Source organism: Argiope bruennichi, chromosome 3 (genome assembly GCF_947563725.1).
Source record: "Argiope bruennichi chromosome 3, qqArgBrue1.1, whole genome shotgun sequence".
Taxonomy (NCBI): domain Eukaryota; kingdom Metazoa; phylum Arthropoda; class Arachnida; order Araneae; family Araneidae; genus Argiope; species Argiope bruennichi.
This window is the reverse complement of record NC_079153.1, coordinates 51,612,129-51,635,693: the sequence shown is the minus strand read 5'-3', so window position 1 is coordinate 51,635,693 and position 23,565 is coordinate 51,612,129. Positions and strand designations below refer to the sequence as shown.

General features: G+C 29.3%; 1 protein-coding gene across 3 annotated transcripts in view; it reads right to left on the bottom strand.

Moving 5' to 3' along the window:
- Positions 1-23,565, bottom strand: part of LOC129963630 (degenerin del-1-like) — a 60,466-nt gene that overhangs the window by 21,476 nt on the left and 15,425 nt on the right. For all 3 annotated transcript variants that reach the window (XM_056078112.1, XM_056078111.1, XM_056078113.1), the window contains exons 2-6: positions 23,272-23,360; positions 17,168-17,389; positions 16,499-16,638; positions 9,962-10,251; positions 3,772-3,961 (exon numbers count right to left, since the gene is read on the bottom strand). In XM_056078112.1, the coding sequence (XP_055934087.1) occupies positions 3,772-3,961; positions 9,962-10,251; positions 16,499-16,638; positions 17,168-17,389; positions 23,272-23,358 (929 nt within the window). In that variant the 5' untranslated portion in view covers positions 23,359-23,360. The remainder of the gene's footprint in view (positions 1-3,771; positions 3,962-9,961; positions 10,252-16,498; positions 16,639-17,167; positions 17,390-23,271; positions 23,361-23,565) is intronic.

Here is a 23,565-nt window from a genome sequence, read left to right as displayed (position 1 = left end):
TGTAATGCATGCTTTTTTTTAAAGTTTTTATACCAGTAATTAATCTGAAATACTTTTAAATCTATCTTCTATCTGTACAATAACAGTATCAGTTACAGAGTTAGAAAATAACATCTAAATTCCTCAAGCGGGTTATTTATAATTTCATCTTCTGCTGTTTCGAAATTTTTCTTTTTCGAATTCATTTGTCAGGATTTTTTAGTTTAGTTTAATTATATTAACGTCCCGTTATAGAGCAACACTAGGGCTATTTTGGGACGGACCTTGTAATTTTGAACCGCGGTCATATGACGAGGACGACACCTGAGCTGATACCCCCCTCTCCACGCCACGCCACGCCACACCACACCACATTACACCAGCAGGAGGACGTTTAGCATAACGGATTTAACGTGCAACAGACCCCCTTACACGTCGGTTGTTCAGTGGAATCGGATCTCGAACCTAAAACCCTACTGCTCACAAGCCGAGATCCTACCACCAGGCCACCGCGGCCCTTCATTTGTCAGGAAAACATTCTGGAAGATTCAAATTATGTGCTATTGCTTTTGCTTCATCTAAAAATGAGTTAAATTTTGTTCTTAAATTTTCGGCTTCAGTTTTAATTTTATTGACTAAAATAAAAGCCAAGTTGAGCAATTGATTTTACTTGAAATAGTTTATTTATAATGTTAATTTTGGACAATATTGTAAACCACAGTAAAACATAAAATAAATGTCATTTCTTCTTTGAATCCAATGAATTTTTATCTTCGAATACCGCTGTATTATTGTTATTTGCATTAATAAATTCTTCTAGATCATTAGAAGTTCGTTCAAACTGTATACACACTGCTTTAACCGTTTGGCTTCTCAATGAATGTCGCATAATTGCTTAAGAGTAATGTTTAAATGCTTTTGTAGAATTTCCCATCTTTTTGTGGATGCAGAAAATAAGCAATATTAACGTTACAATATCCAAACAAACAAAATAATAATAATAATAATTACAATATATACTGTTGGAAGCGGCATTACAAATTAAAAGAGTGTAATAGGTAGGGCATATAAATTGCATATGGTTTAGAGCAATTATTATAGATTGTACACCTTTATATTTCCCTTTCATGTTGCTACCGTTGTCGTATGCCTGTCCACTACAATCCATAATATCCAAATGAAGCTCACTTAATATTTCCAATACAACTTTTGCAAGGCCAGTCACAACAATAAACCCTATAAATGACTCATCTATACTTAATCTTTCCTCTCCAAAATTAACATACCTAATAAAGACTGAAGTTTGTTTTTTAAGGAAAATATCAGAAGTAGAATCCCTTTGGATACTGTAACACGCGACTACTTTTGCATCGTCTTTAATTTTGTCAAGAGTTTCATTTCCTAATGCAGAAATATTTTGTTCTTGTGATGTATGCGATAATTCATGCACAGTTCTATTTTTGGAACTTTCTGTTCTGTTTATATGACCCATAAGCACAGTAGTATTTACTTAATAATTCGATTAAATTAAAAAAAATCCATTATTAGGAGTTCTTATTATTTCATGGTTTCCTCAAAGGCTAAGATTATTACATGCTAAAGTTAGAATAGCATCTACAATTCTTTAAAATAGTAGTTTAAGTCGTTCCGTTTCCTTATTTATATATTAACTTTATTTGTTTTATTAATAGTCGAACATAAATTTAGTCCTTTTAGAAATTCTTTCCAAGCAGTAAATGAATTAAATGACAAATAGAACGTTCATGATCATAAATTACCGTTGATAACTTTCTCCAGTTATTATTAACACCTATAAATCGTGCAAATTTTTCATTTCCCCTGGAAAATACAGCAAATGTACAGTATATATATATATATATATATATATATATATATATATATATATATATATATATATATATATATATATATATCGTGTCATGCATTTTTGAATAAATAACCCAGCTGCGAAGCTGCATTTCACCATTTGGCCCTTTTTTAAAAAAGTAGTAAGCAATGGAAAATGATCTATCTTCAACATTCTTAGAAAAAACTCCTATGTGTTGTACAGATCTGTTAACAAAAAAGATTTTTAACATCATTTATAATGCTTGATAATAAACCTGAATCACTTATTTGCACTTGTTTATAATCGTTATCGTTATTTTCGTCATTATTTTCTGATTGAACATACAGTTCTTCAAAGATTTTCAGTTTCTACACTTACATTGCAAGATTGTGTAGTCTGTGCGGAGCTTTCTTCGTCAGTTGAAGCTTAAATTATAATTTCTGAAGTCGAAGCAATTTCGTTGTCAGAATTACTTCATAGACAAGAAAACAGATCTACTCGTGACTTTTTGAAATTTAGCTTTTCTTTTTTTCTTTTCGGCTAATTTTCTTTATTGAAACCGAGTCTTGACACCCAGAGGAATACTTCCTTGGCATGGACATGATTAGATCTAACAATATTAAACATTTTATAGTATGAATGATCAAAGTAATGTATGAAATTTTACCTAGCAGGTGAGATAAATGACGGTATTTTATGTTTATGATATGTTGCACACTTGCACCAAACTGTAATATACCTGCAAACTTCGTATATTTCAAAACCCATCGATTGTTCCAGTTAAATTTCTTCCTCTCTTCTCTCCATAACGTTATTACCATTCAGAATATTATTTTAGTTCTTGATAATGTTGGGCCCCTCTCAACCACGGGGCTCCGGTGAATAACCTCTGCCGTACCCCCTAGATGGTCGGCCCTGGTCTGATATTTTCGTTAATATATTCGATAGCTAATCATGAAATTTAGTGAGGATAGATTATATTCAAGCAGTTTAAGAAATTTCTTTCATAAATTTTGTTTTTTATGTTCATTTTTTTTCTTTTCTACCGGATCATTCTTGTGCCTTTTTATTTCAGAATGATTAATTGTCCCTCCTTTCCTTTAACAGACATTTGTTGTTGGGGGAGCCCGCAGTTCGACGCAAAGTATGCAAATGCTTAATGACAGTTCATATTTTTACATTTTTAAAAATGATTGGTTTCTTCTACCTTATATGAATATTGTTCATTTTTTTTTAGTTTTTGAGACATTAAAAAACAGTATTATTTTCATTTATTTATTTTAATTCAGAATAGATTATTTGTAACATTGAACAGAAGTTTTAAGGAACCTTTTAAAATATGACCATATGCCTTTTTATGAACCATATATTTGCATATACCTTATGGTCGACGCTGCATAATCAGAAATGGTTTTAGCGCCAGTCAATTCCACCAAACTCAACTCTTTCCTTTAAGACGACCCCATATACTGGGGTCACCTATTTATCTAGATGTTTCTGTCACTTCTTAAATGTGTACCATTAGTTCTGAAACACTTTGAAACGTTGAGCGTTAACATTTACACAGATTTATCAGTGCCTGCTTATCTTTTACGACCCCTGCGATAAATCAACAACAACAACAACAAAATGCAAATCGTCGTCTACAGGCCGTAGAAATCTTGGTATCTTGTGCAGTAGGAGATGGCTTGATACGAAATTTGGCGATTTTGCCACAATCTGACTATTACCAAGTAAATCTGGGGTCTGCAGAAATCAGCAAGTATGAAAATTAAGAATAAACAAGTATTATCTTTTAAAACAATTTTGTAACAAAAGGTTGAATTTTTTGAAAAAAAATTCCTATAATTTTTTTGGGGGTGGGGAGGAGATTGGCTTTCAAAATTCTACAGTCATGCTGTATTATAGAAATTAATTATTCGAAATCAATAAATAAAGTATACTCTCTATGGCAACGCCTTCCTTCGAAGCTACACGATGCAACTAGACTATCAAAAGTGACTCCATAGTGGTAGAGTTCCTTCGTGGAAGGCATCAAAGCTTCTTCAATGTCCACCAAGTCATAGGTTTTAGCATGCTTGATAAGTCGAATAACATCTTTAACTTCTTGATCTTCGATAGAGTCATATAATTCTGTAACATGGAAAAAAGGTTTCTTTCAATTACTGTAGAAAAAAAGGAAATAGAATATATATTTTCTTGGAGAATAGTTACAAGATTTCTATATAACTTAATGTTATTAGAATTACTGTAGAAAGAGATAATTTTAATGTTTTTTTTTTTTTTTTTTTGATTTTGAGCATTTTTTTCATTATTGACAAAATTTTATAGCTTGTAGCATGACATAGATATGTTGCAAGTTCTTTTTTCATAAATAAAAATTATAAAAGAATCACATGAATGAGATGTTTAGATTTTTCTAGATTATATTCCTAATATAAATACACTTTGGAGGCAAAAATTATGAACTTATTATTATTATCATCAGTATTATCAGTCAAAAAATTATCAATATTATTTCAAATATGAAGCTTTATATTAGTTAATAACTACTGATATTGGAGCTCAAATTTTTTAGATTAAAAAGCTGCAAGTAATTCAGAATCTTTTTTCATGTAATATTTGTTTACTTTTTCCCCCATGGAATTTTGATGTACCGATTCACGTATAGATTAAAACATTTGATAATCATATTCCCCAGCTGCAATTCTTCTAAGAATACCTAATTTGTACTATATGTCATATCACTGACTCTCCGACCACAACCCCCGATAGACAAGGCCAGAACACTTACGTTACAGAAAGTAATGACGTCACCCCGAGAGGTTACACGAGTGGGTGTGAATTGGAGGACCGAGGGAAGAATTTCTCTCTCATCAAGTTTACTGATAAGAAATAAACTCTTCCCTTCCCACGCCATTTTTTAGCCAGTGATCTTTCTGTGTTTGAGTAAACAGGAAGAGCCTTTTCTTATTTGCAAGAAAAATCATTTGGGTTTACTAAAAATAAGGAATAGAAATGCCTTGGTTTTGTTGTGCTTCAAACTGTTACGGAAATTACAGAAATGGCCCAAGAGTAAGTTTTTTTTGCCTTTTCTAAAAATAAAGAGCTTAAAAAGAAATAGTTAAGTGAATGATTTTATCGGACGCAGCATAGTAGAGTAAGCTCATTTAATTATTTTAAAGTAATGCCAAATGTATCTAAATGAAAAATCATTTATTCTCACTTTAGAAATTTAACTGCTCAGTAATATCCATTATTCGTGATTTTAATCAAGTGCATTATAAAAAGAATTATTTCATAAAATGCTGTATTGTAGGCAGTATTGTTATTGTGGGAACTGCTGACAGATCTCGTATCCTGTATGGTGCCATGTTTACCATGTTGCGTCACGTCATTAATCACGTGATACTTTCCCGCCATAATTGGCAGACGAGAGTTGGGCAGTGAGTCTATAAGACGTACAGCTCACGCTCATTATCTTTATGTGTTTTATGTTAGTATATAATGTTTTGTCCTTTAATTATAATAAATATATTTTCATATTAATGCTGGTCGTTGCCTTTCCCCACATTATCAATAATAATTATAATATTTGTCATAATTATATTTACATGCTTTGTTTACTATAATATCTATAATTACATTTACATAGTTAAATTTTATTATATAACATAACGATAAAAACCTGAGAGTAAACAAAATAAAAACTCTTCGTACTTATAATTATATATTGTTTTATGTTGTATATTTGTTACTGTATTTAAATTAAACATTAAAGGAAGTCAATACTTACGAATAATTTCCTTTACTGTAGGTCTGTGTATTACATTTTAAAACAAATGATGTTGAAAGAGAAACTAATACATAGAACTAGAACTAGTAAAATAACATAACGATAAAAACCTGAGAGTAAACAAAATAAAAACTCTTCGTACTTATAATTATATATTGTTTTATGTTGTATATTTGTTACTGTATTTAAATTAAACATTAAAGGAAGTCAATACTTATGAATAATTTCCTTTACTGTAGGTCTGTGTATTACATTTTAAAACAAATGATGTTGAAAGAGAAACTAATACATAGAACTAGAACTAGTAAAATAACATAACGATAAAAACCTGAGAGTAAACAAAATAAAAACTCTTCGTACTTATAATTATATATTGTTTTATGTTGTATATTTGTTACTGTATTTAAATTAAACATTAAAGGAAGTCAATACTTACGAATAATTTCCTTTACTGTAGGTCTGTGTATTACATTTTAAAACAAATGATGTTGAAAGAGAAACTAATACATAGAACTAGAACTAGTAAAATAACATAACGATAAAAACCTGAGAGTAAACAAAATAAAAACTCTTCGTACTTATAATTATATATTGTTTTATGTTGTATATTTGTTACTGTATTTAAATTAAACATTAAAGGAAGTCAATACTTACGAATAATTTCCTTTACTGTAGGTCTGTGTATTACATTTTAAAACAAATGATGTTGAAAGAGAAACTAATACATAGAACTAGAACTAGTAAAATAACATAACGATAAAAACCTGAGAGTAAACAAAATAAAAACTCTTCGTACTTATAATTATATATTGTTTTATGTTGTATATTTGTTACTGTATTTAAATTAAACATTAAAGGAAGTCAATACTTACGAATAATTTCCTTTACTGTAGGTCTGTGTATTACATTTTAAAACAAATGATGTTGAAAGAGAAACTAATACATAGAACTAGAACTAGTAAAATAACATAACGATAAAAACCTGAGAGTAAACAAAATAAAAACTCTTCGTACTTATAATTATATATTGTTTTATGTTGTATATTTGTTACTGTATTTAAATTAAACATTAAAGGAAGTCAATACTTACGAATAATTTCCTTTACTGTAGGTCTGTGTATTACATTTTAAAACAAATGATGTTGAAAGAGAAACTAATACATAGAACTAGAACTAGTAAAATAACATAACGATAAAAACCTGAGAGTAAACAAAATAAAAACTCTTCGTACTTATAATTATATATTGTTTTATGTTGTATATTTGTTACTGTATTTAAATTAAACATTAAAGGAAGTCAATACTTACGAATAATTTCCTTTACTGTAGGTCTGTGTATTACATTTTAAAACAAATGATGTTGAAAGAGAAACTAATACATAGAACTAGAACTAGTAAAATAACATAACGATAAAAACCTGAGAGTAAACAAAATAAAAACTCTTCGTACTTATAATTATATATTGTTTTATGTTGTATATTTGTTACTGTATTTAAATTAAACATTAAAGGAAGTCAATACTTACGAATAATTTCCTTTACTGTAGGTCTGTGTATTACATTTTAAAACAAATGATGTTGAAAGAGAAACTAATACATAGAACTAGAACTAGTAAAATAACATAACGATAAAAACCTGAGAGTAAACAAAATAAAAACTCTTCGTACTTATAATTATATATTGTTTTATGTTGTATATTTGTTACTGTATTTAAATTAAACATTAAAGGAAGTCAATACTTACGAATAATTTCCTTTACTGTAGGTCTGTGTATTACATTTTAAAACAAATGATATTGAAAGAGAAACTAATACATAAACTAGTAAAATAACATAACGATAAATACCTGAGAGTAAACAAAATAAAAACTCTAAGTACCTACAATTTTATTTTGTTTTATGTTGTATATTTGTTACTGTATTTAAATTATGTTTCATTCCGACAGGTATCTGAAAGCGAAAAAAAATTAAGAATGCATGTATTTAAAAAATAAAACAAACATGGAAATCTAGAACTTATTCAGGAAGCAATTGGAGAAAATTAGTAAGAATTTGAAAATTCTATTTTTGAAAAATTACCTGCATTTAGCATTTTGCTTACAGAAGAAGATTTTAAAAAATCAAACGGTATTTTACTAGTGTTAGTTTATTTAGGTGGTTACTGTGTCCACACAGTCCTTAAAAAATAGAAATGCAGCATTTGCAAAAAAATTTTAACAATTGAAAAAGAAGTCTTAGAAAAATGTCCTAGAAGAATCTATTGAAGCAAATAGAGATAATACAGCGGTATCCGAAGTAAAATTTTGGATTCAATAAAAGAAATGCCCTTTACTTTATACTTAATAGTATAGTTTTCAATATTGCCCAAAATGAACACTGCCAAAGAACTATTTCAAGTAAAAACAGTTCTTTTTGATTCGGCTTTTAAATTGATCAATAAAATTAAAACTGGAAATTAAAATTTAAGTACAAAATTCAACTTATTTTTAGACGAAGCAAAAGTGATAGGATGCAATTTGAATATTTCAGAACCTTTTCTTAAAATACGATTTCGAAAAAGAAAAAGATTATATTCCAAAATAAAAGAAGATGAATTAAAAGAATTTGGGTATTAAAAATATCACAGTAATTGATACTGTCATTGTACAGATAGAAGATAGATTTAAAAATATGTCAACTTAATCATTGATATAAAAAATTGCAAATTAAATTCAGCAAATTAAAAGTAAGGAAAAATTGTCGTTGGTCAAGGTATGAAGAAGCTTAAAAGCATTTGCAGTACTAATCATCAAAAAAAAAAAAAAAAAAAAAAAAAAAAAAAAATTCTAATTTTTCTGAAGTAGTTAAAAGCAAAAACAAAATCATTTAACAGATAGACACGCAATAGTATTATATATTATGTTTGTATTTTTTTTTTACTTTACAAAAAAAAAAAACAAATACTGGGGCTCCAAATGGTTTCTTACACCCAGGCTCTGATTATAATTCAGAACTTATGTACCATATATGGAGAAGAATTTTTGAAATTTTCTAATCAAAAATATTTTGCAGCAGATATTATTTTTAATGATTTAGTGAATGAAGAACAAGTACATGATTATGACGAATGCATTTCAGGACATAAATCAGAAAATGTTTATTGATCGGTAATTTGGTCTGCAGTCAATGCATTATTATTAAATAATTAAATGATTGTAAAGCTCTTCTAAAACCGGAAAGGAAAGAAAACTTGATAAATTTAGTAAAGATATTTGTAACAAAGTAATGATAAAATATATAGTTAAATAAGGAAGCTCTTCTAATGTTTCAAAGATTTATTTGATATTTTTTTGAAGTGTCAATAGATTAGAATACTGTTTCGTGAAATATTGTTTTTATTGCTTTCTTGGAGTTGACGCTACAGCAAATATTTATAAAGCCATTTTTGTTTGGAGTTGTTTTGAAATTCATCAACAATTTTTTTCATTCATTTTTTGCTAAATAAATAGTTTTAAATCTAGGGGAGATACACCAACTGGGAAACCTGTCCTGCACATAATGCAAAAAAGGTAATGTACCAAATACCAATAATATACCAAGCGCCGTACCTCCAGGGTGATGTGGAAAGCGGCCTCATTTTAATTATTAATGAATTAATGAATTCTACAATATATGTGTGTTGAAGTGCATGATATGGATGTATATGAAATGATATTAACAAGTGAAAAATAATTTCTTCTGACTCTCTAGCTTGCAGAGACTTAACATTACGGGAATGAAGTGTGTCTGTTACGTCTCATTGTGATGTCACGGAAGACCGCAGAGGCCTTGTCTATTGGGGGTTGTGCTCCAACCCGCCCGAGAGCATGCAACAGCACCACTGGTGGTAACTATGGTTGAGTCCTAAGGGCCATCACCGGTCACGATACACCCTTTCCCTAAGGAAGTACGTTCCATCATTGATGGGAGGAGACCCCCACCTTTTCGTGTACCCTCCAATGTGGTGAGATCCAACCACTATACCGGAAGCATCTCATCCTCATTTCAAGGTGCCCCCCGGCGGGATACAATTTGTATTATAAGATTTGAACTTTTGCTGGAAAAATGCGTTCAATTTTCAATGCACTGAAATTTTATTTTCTTGAGTACAACCTATTGATGCACTGTCACAGCAAACCCTTTTAGTCACAAAACATGTTATTATTATGTTATAGGATGATATTATGCAATTATCCCTTGCATTTGTCTTCTTGCCGTCTCTGAAAATTATTAAACTAATGTCCTGAGACATCTTGAAAATAAATAAATTTGCCATTTGGAAGAATTTAAATAAAAAGTAATAATTAAATGAATATTACCTTCGATGTCCTTCTGTATTATGCTTTTCTCCCATGTGTCTTCGGTCGAGAATCCTTCGCATTGGCATGTTTGTTGGCTGTAAGGCGTCAAAGAGGCGTGCAGAAATCTGCATCCTTCCACTTGCCTGCTGCTGTTGCAAAAAAGTGGCGAGCAACTGCAATTTGAAATGCCTTCAGTCAGGCAGAATTCGGTTAGACAAGGATTATCGACACAGGTGCACTTTTCTTGGAACCATGACCACTCGCAGAGTGGGTTCGCGTAGCAGGCGTCTCGTAGAGTTATATTAAATCTAGAAAATGTTCATAAAGATTTTTTGGTATGGATAAAGTTTCATGTATGCTAAAAAAGAAAAATGTGAATGTATAAATTATAAAGTAGATTATTTTAAGGGTCTTAAAATATAGCTTGTAATAAAATAATTGAAATGAAAACTAAAATGATCAAAACTAGATTTTATGCATAATTCTCATAAATCACACAAGATAATTCGATCCATTATCCATCAAATTGTTTTGAAATTTTGTGGGAACACTTTCTTTGAACGTTTTTATAGTGAATGTATAATAAATAATATATATTTGCATCAATATATATTTTTAAAAATTATGGTCTTTAATGTAAAGAACGGAATCAAAAACCTGTAAAAATTTTTGTTAGCTTTGAAATCTTCATTTATCTGATATAGCTACTAATATATAGCATGAAGCATGTTTAAGCATTAACTTTATTTGAATGTTTACAGAAATTTGATCTCTAGCATTTAGGAAAGCTCTGAAAATTTACTCTAAAAATACCCTATATTTGAATTTTAAAATTAAACTTACAATGATTTATACTCAAAAATAATATTCTATTATTAATATTTATTCAAATCAAATTTTAAAAAATTCTCTGGAAATACTTGAATACCTTCAATGATGTTTGAAAAAACGGAGGTCACTAATAAAATCTAATTCAAATCATGTCTTCCATATTTTCATAACAATCAAATATATCTAATTAATCCATAAAAAATATGATACAAATTTGTAGTTCTAATTTACTAAATTTTTTAATAATGGTAGATCGTTTTCAAGTTAATTAGACAATAAAACCTCATATTGATTTATAATATGACGAATTTATTTACTGATATCTTTATTTTTCAACGGCGCTTTGTTGTTTTAAATAAATTAAAAAAGAAAAAAAAAAGAACAATAAAATGCAAAATACGAGTTTCTTAATTTGCAACATAGTCTAAAAGCTGTCGCAGCTATTTAATTCTTAGGTATTAGGGAAAACTCCTTAATCATATCCCAACGAACCTGAGATCTAGTACTTACATGCAGTAAAATAGACCCCCCCCCCGCTAAATGTGCGACAAGAGTCTTAAGAAAAAAAATACTGAGATTTTTCTACACAATGTGCATTAGATGACTTTTCTTTCAAGCTAAGAAAGTTCACGAGAATTAAGGGAAACGTTATATGTATTCCTAACCTTACAGCCCAAAAGAGTAAAAATATTTTCAAAGTTTCAGATATGTAAAACTCAGTAAAAATATTTTCAAAGTTTCCCGTCAATGATTAAGAAACAATTTTTTTTTGATTATCTTAAAATGTTTTCATTATTACCTGATTTATATATTGGGCTATAAGAAATTAATATTCAGTCCGTTATTGTAATCTAAATTTATTTTTGTTCTCAATTCTTCAAAAAATTGCCTTCGACAATCGATCATCTTGCAGGCCTGCAGACATGAAGAAGATGCTTAAACATAAAATTTATAATTTTTATTGGTGGATGAGTTTGCTCTGGAAATTTAACGAGAAATTATATTGAAGTCAGATAAAACGAAATAAAAAAGCATTTTATATCTGTTTTTGTTATTTCTTTTAATATAAAAATGGTATTTACTAGATGAATGTTTCATTAGATGCGATTAAAAACGTTCTTATTGTTTTTCGAAAAATATTGGAAGACATATTTGCAGGCAAACGTTTTTGCATTATTTCCTTTGCGTCAAACAAATATATCTGACACATTTCTTTTTAAGTTTAAATGCTGAACTTGACGCCAAAAGAAAAACGCTATATAAAGTAATGGCATAGCAACGAGGAGAAAGAAGTGAAGAGAGCATTGATACACTGGCTCCAAGTTTAGGATGCAACATAGAGACGAAATAGTAGTGAGCAAATATCACTTTTCAAAGCTAGATTCAATTAGTGGTGAAAAAATATTAACAGTTTAGTTATATTTGCGAGGCCACTTATGACGATTAAGAGATGATTAAGATGTTTGGATTCCACTTGTCTTCATTATGCCACTGATAACGCAGCATCATAATTACGTTCATGCAACCTCAGTTAGCGTAATAATTCCTTTCCCAGAAATGGTGAGAAATTTTTTATCATTCTTAAAGAATCTGTACTCATAAAAGGTGTGTGTCACATTCTTTTATTTGATATCTAAATTATATTTTCTGAATTATTTTTTAAGCATATATCCATCTAAAAGTTGTGGTTCAATAATTTATTAAAAGCTATCAATATCATTAAAATATTGTCAAAACATCGTCGTCAAATGTTGTTCAGTAAGTTTTAGCATGGTTAGAAAGAGAAGAGATTGGTAAAATAATAAATTGCATAAAATATAAAAATCTTGATATAAAAAAGGGCAATTGTCGGTTTTAACGGCGACCAAAAAGAGCCTAGAAAAAATGTCGCCAATTTGGGGATTTCATTCGTCAAATTATAGTATGTGATTCGCAACTTGAGTTCATTTTTATAATTTGGCGAAATGTTTTCTTATCGCGTTTTTGGTCACGCTTAAAACCTAATTGTATCTAAAAAAATTGAAAAATAAACGAGAGAAAGTTTTTAAAATTATTTTTTGAGTCACAGTTTCTTTATTTACCTTTTTCATAATATTTTTTTATAGTTAATTGAGCGATTTTACTCTTGAAACCTGCAACTTCCTTTGATATAGAGTTAGTTGTTCAAATTACTTCAAAATTGTCCTAACACATGTTTTATTGATCGAGACCTTTTCTTCAGAATTAGTTTACTTTAGAGGCTCAAATAAATTTCCTGTTATGTCTGCACGATAGGAGAAACTATTTGTTTGGATACTAAGTGCATAAATTCGCCGTGGTATTTGAATAGAAATTTCTCACGCACCTTGATGCTTGCGTTTTTGAATAATGGTTTTTAATATTTTTTTAAATGAGTAAATCTTTTTTACTGTTATTCATAACACGTTTTTATACCTAAGAGAAGTGTTTTGAAAACCTGTTTTATGCACAAATTATGCTGAGAAAAGTAACGGTAAACACTTTCTGAAAAAAAGAGAGAGAATATTCAAGAATAAAAAGTAAACGCATTATAATGATTTCATCAATTTCATTTATTATATTTCCTTATATTCATTAGCTTTCCTTCCTTATATTCATTAGCTTTTAAGAACAATTTTAAAATAATTAAAATTTAAGAAATGACATTTAGATAAAATTATGTACACATAAAAAAAAGATAGTCCTCAAATTAAACTTTTGAAGCCAGTTGGATGATCCTTACGTCTAAGGACCTTTGTCAATCGTTTAGGCATAGAAATGGATCTGTTTGGATATTGTGGGGAGAATGGAACTGGTAAGACAACCAGAGATTTAGATTGTGAGTAATATGCGTATGATCATCCTCCTTACGTCTAAGAACCTCTGTATTATGTTGTTTTTAAAAAAAATCAATTAAAATTTTAGTAACGGCAAATAGAAAAAAATTATGTAAACATAAATGAAGTATGGTCTACAATGGACTGAAAATTAAAATTTAGAAGCCAGTTGGATGATCCGTACCTCTAAGAACCTCTGTGAATCGTTTAGGTATACAATTGATCAGTTTGAATATTGTGGAAGAGAATGGAATTGATGAGATAACCAGTTTTACATTGTAAGCAGCATGTTTATGATCATCCTCCTGCTTAAATTAAAGTCATCTCTAAGCTTCAAATATTTTGGGATCAGTTTTAAATTTTCTTTTAAAATGTTTATACACTTCATATGATTTACTATTGAGTGTATAAAGGTTAAGCGACCGACTGCCTGCAATACACTTCCAATCAATCATTATTCCTCTACAATATTCAACTGTAGATACAAGCTTTTAATTTTCTAAAACTATAATTTGTTTTCTTCCCATCATTTTATGGCCTTTGAAGCCAAAGAGCAGAACTTGATCTCATCAGAGTAAATAATTTTTTTCTTAAAACTATGCAAGCTTATATATGTACTTTTTTGCAAAATCTAAACGCTTTTGCTTATTTCAGGTGATATATGTGGCTTTCTAAAAGCTCTACGGCCATAATAATCAGCATTTTCAAAAAATTTCAATATGATGTTTCCCTGATTTTTTTTTCTTCAAATCTCTTTAACCTCATTTACAGTTTGAGATGTCATAATACTATGATTTAAATTTATAGATCAACACTGTATTTTTTTTTCACGGGCAGCTGAGCAATATTGCTTGCTTTTCATTTAACAGATTTTGATTTAACAGAATTTTTTAATAATTCTTGTCCATTTCTTAGTTTTAAAATAATTTCTCTTTACTCAGGTGTAATTTCTTTTCCTTTCAAATTCATTTTAATTTTAATTTATTTCCCAAAATTCTTGAAAATGCAATATTTTAAGATTATTTATTCGCACTGAACAAACTTTTATTCAAAGTTTGTTCGAAAACTGAGATTTAACTTGCGAATATACTTTTATTATATTTGACCGCAAACTTTTTGCGTAATTTTTAAATCCAATTAATTAAAGAAAACAATGTGTGTCATGCTTCTAATATTGTTATTTAAATGTAATAAGTCGTGAAAGGAATGTAATAAATAGAAACGAAATTAATATAATCATTATAATATGTTTTTTGTTATTCTTGAATATTTGCTATGCGATTGTATGCAGATTTTTTCCGACAAATGTAGATTTTAAGTTCATTTATTTAAGCAGCTGTGTTTGTTATTTTAACATCATAGCAAAAGAAATTTATTCGTACTCATATGATAAACGTTAAATGTATCACGCCAATGAGTATGTAATCGCGCCAATTTATATGACATCGTGCCACATAACAAATCGTGCCAAATGATTCAATCTCCATGAAATCACTGGCACATAATAAACATATCTGGACATATTACCTAACTGCACGTTTCTTCTGTAATATCGCGTCTTTTACCTTCTGCAAGATGGAATTCCAAGATGAATTTGGCGCTGCTTATTTGGCATGAGTTTTGCTTTATTTAATTTTGGAGAATAAAAGGGCGCATCTTTATAATATTTTGTAAAACAGCATGAAGCGCAACATTAGAAGATGCGCACTTATGATATGTTTGATATGTCACATGATTTCATTTCACTACATAATTTTTATTCTCTTTTGAAAAAATTTAAATATTAAGATGAATTAATATTGCTTTGGATTTTATTTTGTCTGCTGAGAATAAATGGATTATGAATTTCAGCAGAGTGTCTTTAATATTTTTGAAACACTTAGCATTCAGAATCTGAATTAGAAGGCATCTTAGCATAATTCAACAATCCCAATAAAAATTCTACGAATGTGTTTATAGATGCCCAAATGTCCTATTAACTTAGACTGCACCAATGAACTTAAATAACTTTAGTTAAGTTTAACAAGGGATTTAAATAATTTTAACTAAAATTTACAATAACTTCACTAATACAAATAATTAGCTTGCACAAATATTTTTTAATATAAAGGGAATTAATAATTACTAATATAAAAATCAGAGGGTCCTTTTGTATGACGATATATAATAGGAATGGTGATTTTAGATGAATTCGCTACTAGCAATCCAAGGCAAAATGGCTTCATTCAAGCTGCTCCTATCGTATTATTTTCAGTAAAATGATGTGGGAACCCCTAGCGAGTCCTTACAACGAAGAATTTGTAGCAATGTACCAAAAATTCAATATTAGAATTGATTTTGGTATTTTCTATATGAATGATATATTTTCAATGCGATTCAGCTCTTAGAATAAACATTGCTTTTTAAAATGAGTGATTAATCAATCAATTCACGCATTTTTCCAATAAAATGTAATTTTTTGAGCTTACAAGCATTCTATGGTAGAAGCCTCTGATAAAGGAAATGGCTAACTCTCGTCAGCAATTTTGTGCGACTTGGACTCTGCCTTAAAGAGAAATCGTATTTTTAATAATTGAGCTTAATATATAGTATGAGGGAAAAGAAGAATTTTATAAGATTTGGGATGAGTATATTTCACATAAAAAAATAGATTCTTTGATTTTTTTTTGAAAATTAGACTTCCAATTGAAATACGAAAAAAAAAAAAAAAAAAAAAAGGGGGCAAATGGGATAACTAATATTGAACAAAAAAAGTATAACCTCAATCAAAAGATTCTTTCCTATTATTATTATCTATTTAATATTAAAAGGTTAATATATAAATGTTACTGGAATAAAAAAACATCGATTTTATTAAAGTGTTGAATATTTTTTTTCAAAAGATACTTACTGCTGTCTTTTCACTTTCTGCATCATCTTTTTAAGTTCTAAAAATTTTTTAAGGGATGTTTCTTCAACGAAATGACCAAAGATGGGATTTAATGAGCAAATGGTGACGGCCGGAAAAGGTAGTTTACGACGGATAATGTCCTGCAATGTGAAAATAAAAAAAAAATATATCAATGTTGTGTATTTGCTCAGTTTCAGACATGATTCATATTAACGAATTTTAAACAGCATAGGTCTGAAATATAGAAGAGACACAGGGAACTTGTTAATAATTGGCATACACATTATCAGCAATTAATAATTAATTCAATATCATTAATTTATATAAATTAATGAAATATAAGAAATACATTTTCTTGAAGGTGTTTTCTTCCTTTATAATTGTTTCGATTTTGTTTTACATCCATTGATTACTCATGTTCTGAAATATCCATATTTCGGTCCTTTTATGATAACAAGCTTCTAATCAACAAAACTTTGAATAGGGATATTTTAAGTTTAGCTGTCCCCTTTATTAAAGCGTTTTTTTTACTGTGTGCAATGGCATAATTTAATAAAAAAGCATTAGAAATATTCCGCTTTGGAAAATCTTTCTTGAAGAAATGATCAAAGAAATGGAAGAAAGCGAAATAATGCAAAATAAAGGGAAAAAAAGATAACTGACACTTGCCTCTTTAATGAGTACTTTAGGGTATTGGAGATACTCCATGATGACTTTGAGAGTCAAGTAACCCATTACCAGAGTGCACAAGATCACACCGATGAGCCACAAGGTACGACGTACCCGGGTACGGTCATTGACGATGTAAGCAACTCCAGCAGCTGATACCTTATTTGCAGCGAAATCTCTGGCTAGACGTTCTATTTCTGCCTCTTTGATCGTTCGAGTCTTCTAAATACAAAACATAGGAATAGTGGCATTATTATCCCTTTGATATACAGGATGGTTATAATTAAAGTCCTACTTTGAAATGGTCATAAAAGGAAAACTACTGGACTAAGGTCATGTGAAGATCATGTAAATTTCTTTTTCGTCAAAAAAAGTTCAAAAACTCACCACCAGGGGGGAGATGGCGCAATATGCAGTATTGTTAAGCAAAATAGGACATGACGACATCTGTTTAAAATGTGTTTAATCATTTCTGTAATGTGCTTGCAAATCATGTTCAATGTCTGTTATCTCAAAAAGCATTGTTTATGGAGATAATCTGAACAATTTGGCGGAATTGAAAGATGCGATACACCGACATGTGAGTAACATTCCTCCTGATGTGCTAAGAGCTGCTGTTGAGAATACAGTAATGAGATTTCTCTCGCTTTTAGAAAATGGTGGGTGCCACATTGAAAATGCTTTATAACACATTTCAGAAACGATTAAACACATTTTAAACCGATGTCTTCATGTTCTATTTGTTTAACAATATTGCATACAGCGCCATTTCCCACCGTGGTGGTGAGTTTTTGGACTTTTTTTGGGGGGGCGGAAAAGAAATTTCTATGACCTTCTTTAAATTATTACCAAGTTTGATAACATTTGGTCCAATAGTTTTCTTTTTATGACCATTTCAAACTGGAACTTTAATTATAACCACTCCGTAGAATTAAAAATAAGGAACCTTCAGGGTTCCACATTCGGGGATGCATTGTAGCGTTTATGTAGAATTAAAAAAAAAAATGATATATTGACAGCAAGTAAAAATTTCTCCGAGTTGAATAATTTATAATGCGATTTTTATATATCTATAGAGACACTTAATGTATCCAAATGAAATTTGATTAATCGCTAATCTACGTAATCAAATTCTTTGATGAGGAAATGTTTCATTTTATAAATTTTTTTCCCTGTAGCTTTAAAACACTTAGAAACGTCCTTCACTTGCGATGTGCCACTCGTAGCGGTTAGCGCACAGCCAGCTTCAATTATCATTTGCTACAATTCAGTAATGGTAAATTGACCACAAAAATAATTATGTTGGTTCATCCATTTAAGATAATGGAGTGTGCAAATTTGGAAGATCTTTAAGATTAGAAAAATCAAATTTATCAAAAGCAATCAATAATGAATATATTTGTATATTTTTCCATACTCTTGTTTTATTCGATATATTGATTATAGATATTCTTAATATTGATATTTTAGCTCTTACTGAACGCATAATTAACCGATAAGTTTTATAACATAGACGTGATATTTCTTTGGAAAAGTCCTGGTTATGCAAAGAAGAGAATACCTTTAATGGAATTTTAAAATATATCAATGAAATTCATACATTCTAACTTTCTCGTATACGTTTTATAGATAAAGTGCAGTACTCGTCAATAAATTTAAACTCGAGATTTTGAGGAATCTCCACATTTTTAACCCCCCGAGTTCGAAAAACGCATTTTTGAAAAATATCCGCTCGTCTATCTGTGACAAAGATAATACAAAAATGTTTTGAGACAGCCGGATGAAATTTAGTATACAGTCTTTATACCAAATTTGTCGATTTCTATCGAATTGTGAGGAAATTCTGTTCGGAGGAAATCTGTTTGCCTGGCTCTTCGAATAAAAGTTAACACGATAACTTCAAAAAAAAAAAAAAGAGATCTGTATAGATAAAATTCGAATTCAGAATTAGCATCTATAGACTAAACACCTATCGAATTTTGATCAGAATCCAACAAGGAGTTGTTTGTCTATCGATCTCTACTTTTAGAAACATTTAAACGCAATCACTCAGAAGCGGAATGATTTAAATACATCTAATTTGGTATGGGATTTTGTGACTACAAGTGTAGTTTTAATCGACTGGAAAAAACGCATTTAAAATTCAAATTCGATTTTCATATACTATCAACCACACACCAGGGATTAATCGCCAAATTACTCGCCAAGGATAACACGGCGATAGATTCAGTAAAAATACTAAATTTTCGCCAAGGGTTAATATTTTATAACTATTGTAAACGAATGCTCTGCAAGGCGTTTCTGAAATAACACTTTTATTGCGAGAAAGCTTTGTGGAGACCACATCCATCATTTTTTAATTATTATGCAATAAATTACTTTTTTAGATATGAATTCGAATCATGGAAACGGAATCTAAGAAGTATTAATGACAACTGTCACCAAATTTCAGGCACGACCTCTAATTACTAATTTAGGCAACCCATAAATACCAAATATTTTGATGCAGGTGACAACCAGAAAGGACACCGATTTTCACTTTGATTCATTGGTTTTAGAATGAGGGTTAAACGGCATTTACATAGATGTGTCGATGTAATATTTTAGTCCGAAATCACTGATCACAATATTTCAATTCTGATGATATTTTAACTCTTCGTAACTAATCAATAGTTTCATTAATTTCAGATTAGCCATTCACTTCTCACACTATATCACATCAATTTGGTCTTTCAACATTTCTTTCTACCGTTTCTTTTTTTAAATCTCATTTTAAACTTCACTTTTTAAAAGTAAAAGGCCCTTTTTTGAAATGTGCGCTTCATTGTTGAGAATACATCACATCTTTGCCAAACAGCAGAATGAGGAAATCTCACGGATGAAATTTAAAATCTTATACTCCGTTCCGCTAAGGAGAACGAAATTTCCTCATCACAAATTCATATTATGGTATATCGCCATCTGGTTGCTTAGCGATATGCTAATTACTGGATGACTTCGCAAGCTTTGGCTGAAAACGTGTATAGGATTCTAGATTATACAATGTATCATTTTAATTCAATTATCGGCAGACTGGAACACAGGCAGTGAGGCATTACAAAGCACTCATGAATGAACACAGACATCATTAAAACTCTCGAAAATAGAAACAAAACATTAATATCGCTTATGGTCACATGATGGTCTTTGGTAATTTCATGTAAAAAATTTCCAGCAACTAATATAAAAAAAATATGCTTTGAAAGAGTTTCCTTATTTAAAATGCGCGAGTGCTAAGAGCTGTAAGATTAAATGCAAAACGTGTTTAAATGCATGAGTACCATTTCCTCTTTATTTTCTCCCTGTTTTATTCCGTTACATGAAAATCAACTACGCACCATGCATTCAGTCTTACAAATATAACAAAGAAAACACGTAAGATTCAGTTCTAATCTTTTATTTTGAAAGATAATTGAAAGTTACTGTTCAGAATAATCTATGGTTTATTACTTCACGTAGATTCCAGCAATGTATTATTTCAAAGAAACAAATTAATATGATATGCTATGATGAGAGGATATAAAAAAAATTCTTTTTCTTGCAAATAATATATGAATTCAAATTCCCTTTATTCAGGAAAACCTAAAAAGGGATTCATGAATAAAAAAAAAATTATTGGAGTAAAACACTTTATAAATAATAAAATGCGTCTTATTATAAAATTTTATAAGCATTTTTATAAAATTTTATAAGCATATTTACTATTAAAAGTTCTATAAATGAAATATAAGAGGAAATTAAAATTATTTTTATTCTCAATTAACCTATTTTTTACGTTAAATTAATGAAACATGTTAAAACATATTGATGTTGATATCAGATGAAAATTCTAGAATAACCTAATAAAATAGAATCTACAATACATTCTTTATTATATTTATAAATTTTAATTATATTATTTCCTTCTTTAGTAGAGTTCTGTAATAAAATACTGCTTTCTGTAATTTTTAAAAAGCATTTGCGGATAATTTACTCATAGGATTCCGATGGTTTGAATATCCATATCGAGAAACTTCGGTTCCAGATCCGATCCTCTCTTATCTCGAGCCTAACATAGGTTATATTAGTATTTAATATATGAAATGTGGATAACAACTCGTTATATTTCACTTCTACAATAATAAGATTCAAGATTATCAGATCAAACATAATATACCCCTCGTATAACTTCAAAGCAGGCTATATCACAATAAATCGCAATGCGATATACGAAAATCTTCCCAACATTAATAAAATCTCGTTTATCTTGTTGATTTTAAACCTACAAAAAGATTGTAATTAAATTTATTTTAGTATTTTATTATTAAGAATCAAATACTCACATATAGATTCCTTTCGAGCAATTTCGCAATCATTCTGTCATTTCTGTAGTTAACTGTTTTTTAAGCTTTCTTCTTTCTTTTGTAAGGCTTTTTAAGGGATTGAAATGAATTATTGGCTTTTAATTAACAAATAAACTACTGCTTTTAATTCATGATATTCTTTAACCGAAGATCCAGTTAATGTTAACAAATGCTCCATTAAATCACTTATTGAATTAGCTTTCGAGTTGTATAGGTTTTCACTGCTGAAAAATTTCAACTTAGTTATTCATAACATTGCATTAACAGTAGGTAACAGCCGTGAAGAAAATTTTTTAAAATTAACTATGCAAAATTAAAGGAAACCGAGATGAATAAAGCTTTTGACATCTTTGATTGATGACATAAATCGGTTCATTTCCTTTCTTTGAAACTTGAATGCTTTTATTGATTGTAAAACAGCAGTGGACTTGATTGCAGTGTCTATATGCTCATAAATTTAGACTGGTTGACATTTGTCAAACAAAAAGTTCATTAAAAAATTTCTGGTTATTATGGATCACCAAATGTTGCCAATAATGCAGTATAATTAAAGGATAAAATCGATAAAATTATAAAATAAGTAGCCAATTTTAGAAAAGGCGCAAACGTGAAGAATTAGAAAACAATAATTTGAAATTGACTATACATAGAAATCTATATGCAACTGCATCTGTAGTGAATGAATAAATGTTTTTTAAAAACTTTGGATTTTATTTTCTGTATATAGCACGAGTTTTATGAGTTTAAATCGCTTTCATTTCAGCTGTATAATATCATTAATTTGAATATTCATTACTGACGTATAAAATTAATTAAATTCAAATATGCAAATTACTTTTAAATGCAACTGTATTACATTCAAGCTTTTTCTTTTTTCATTTGATATAGTGATACATAAAGTAGCTTGCCTTAATGTCAATTTGGGAGCATATGAAACAATGTTGTATTATGAAACAAGAAAAATCCAGCTTTGAAATAACCATGCCTGAAATTTATGCTGCTTTTATCTTTTTGCCTACAAAAAACTTCTAAATCATATTATCACTAAAAAAAAATTTTAAAGCATGAAAGAAGGAAGAGAACAGCAAATGACTAGTTAAAACAATGGGTTAAAAAAAACGAAAATTGAATAAAAATTTCCCGATTTCATTTTTTTACTGAACATTATGACATCATTAGGATTTTCCATTCAATTTTCAGCTTGCTGGACTTTAGAAAGGGTGTAAACAGAAAAAAATTCCAACGTAAAAAAAACTATTAAAAAATTTATTTGTAGCTCTTTTTGTCTTTAATAGAATGCGATCATTCAACCAAAGCGTTTTCTTTTGAATTCTATTTATTCTGATACAAAGAATACTTAGATGTTTCTTTCGTTATTCGGCTGATCAAAAAATTGAAATATAAACATCTTAAATGAAGTCTCTCTTTCACTTTAAGATTTTTCTGAGTAACATTGCTAATAGGATAAAGTTTTATACATATAATGTATTTCGTCTTAAATTATAGCAGATTGAATCAATAGATCACTTTTGGAATCAAATATTAATATCTATGAGTAGAAAAAGTCATTCATTTCTCAAACAATCAGTTTTCAATTTTTATATTTAATCTGATATAAAAATTTGATAGATTTAACATAACCATAAGGTTAAGAATTAATTATAATTGTTTGCTTGTAAATAACAAAGTGTTATTTTGAAGTATCATCAGTTGGGTACTTACTTCAGCTGCAGGAAGATCCATTATGGACAGGGCAGAGTACTTCAGTGCCTTTTCTTCCGGCAGTTGGATGCAATTTTTCCCTTCCATACCTTAAGAGAGAGAAACAAAAGAACAATGCAGGCGTGCAATGAGTCTTTCGTCATAGTTAAACTTGTTTTTCGTGTTAACGCTTTTAGTATTATATTTAATTTTCGTGTACCTTGTTTAACGTATACATTGTATAGCGAAAACCCTCAATTGATGCTTTTACGTAATGACCGACTCTTTTTGTACGCCCAATAAATTTATCTAAAT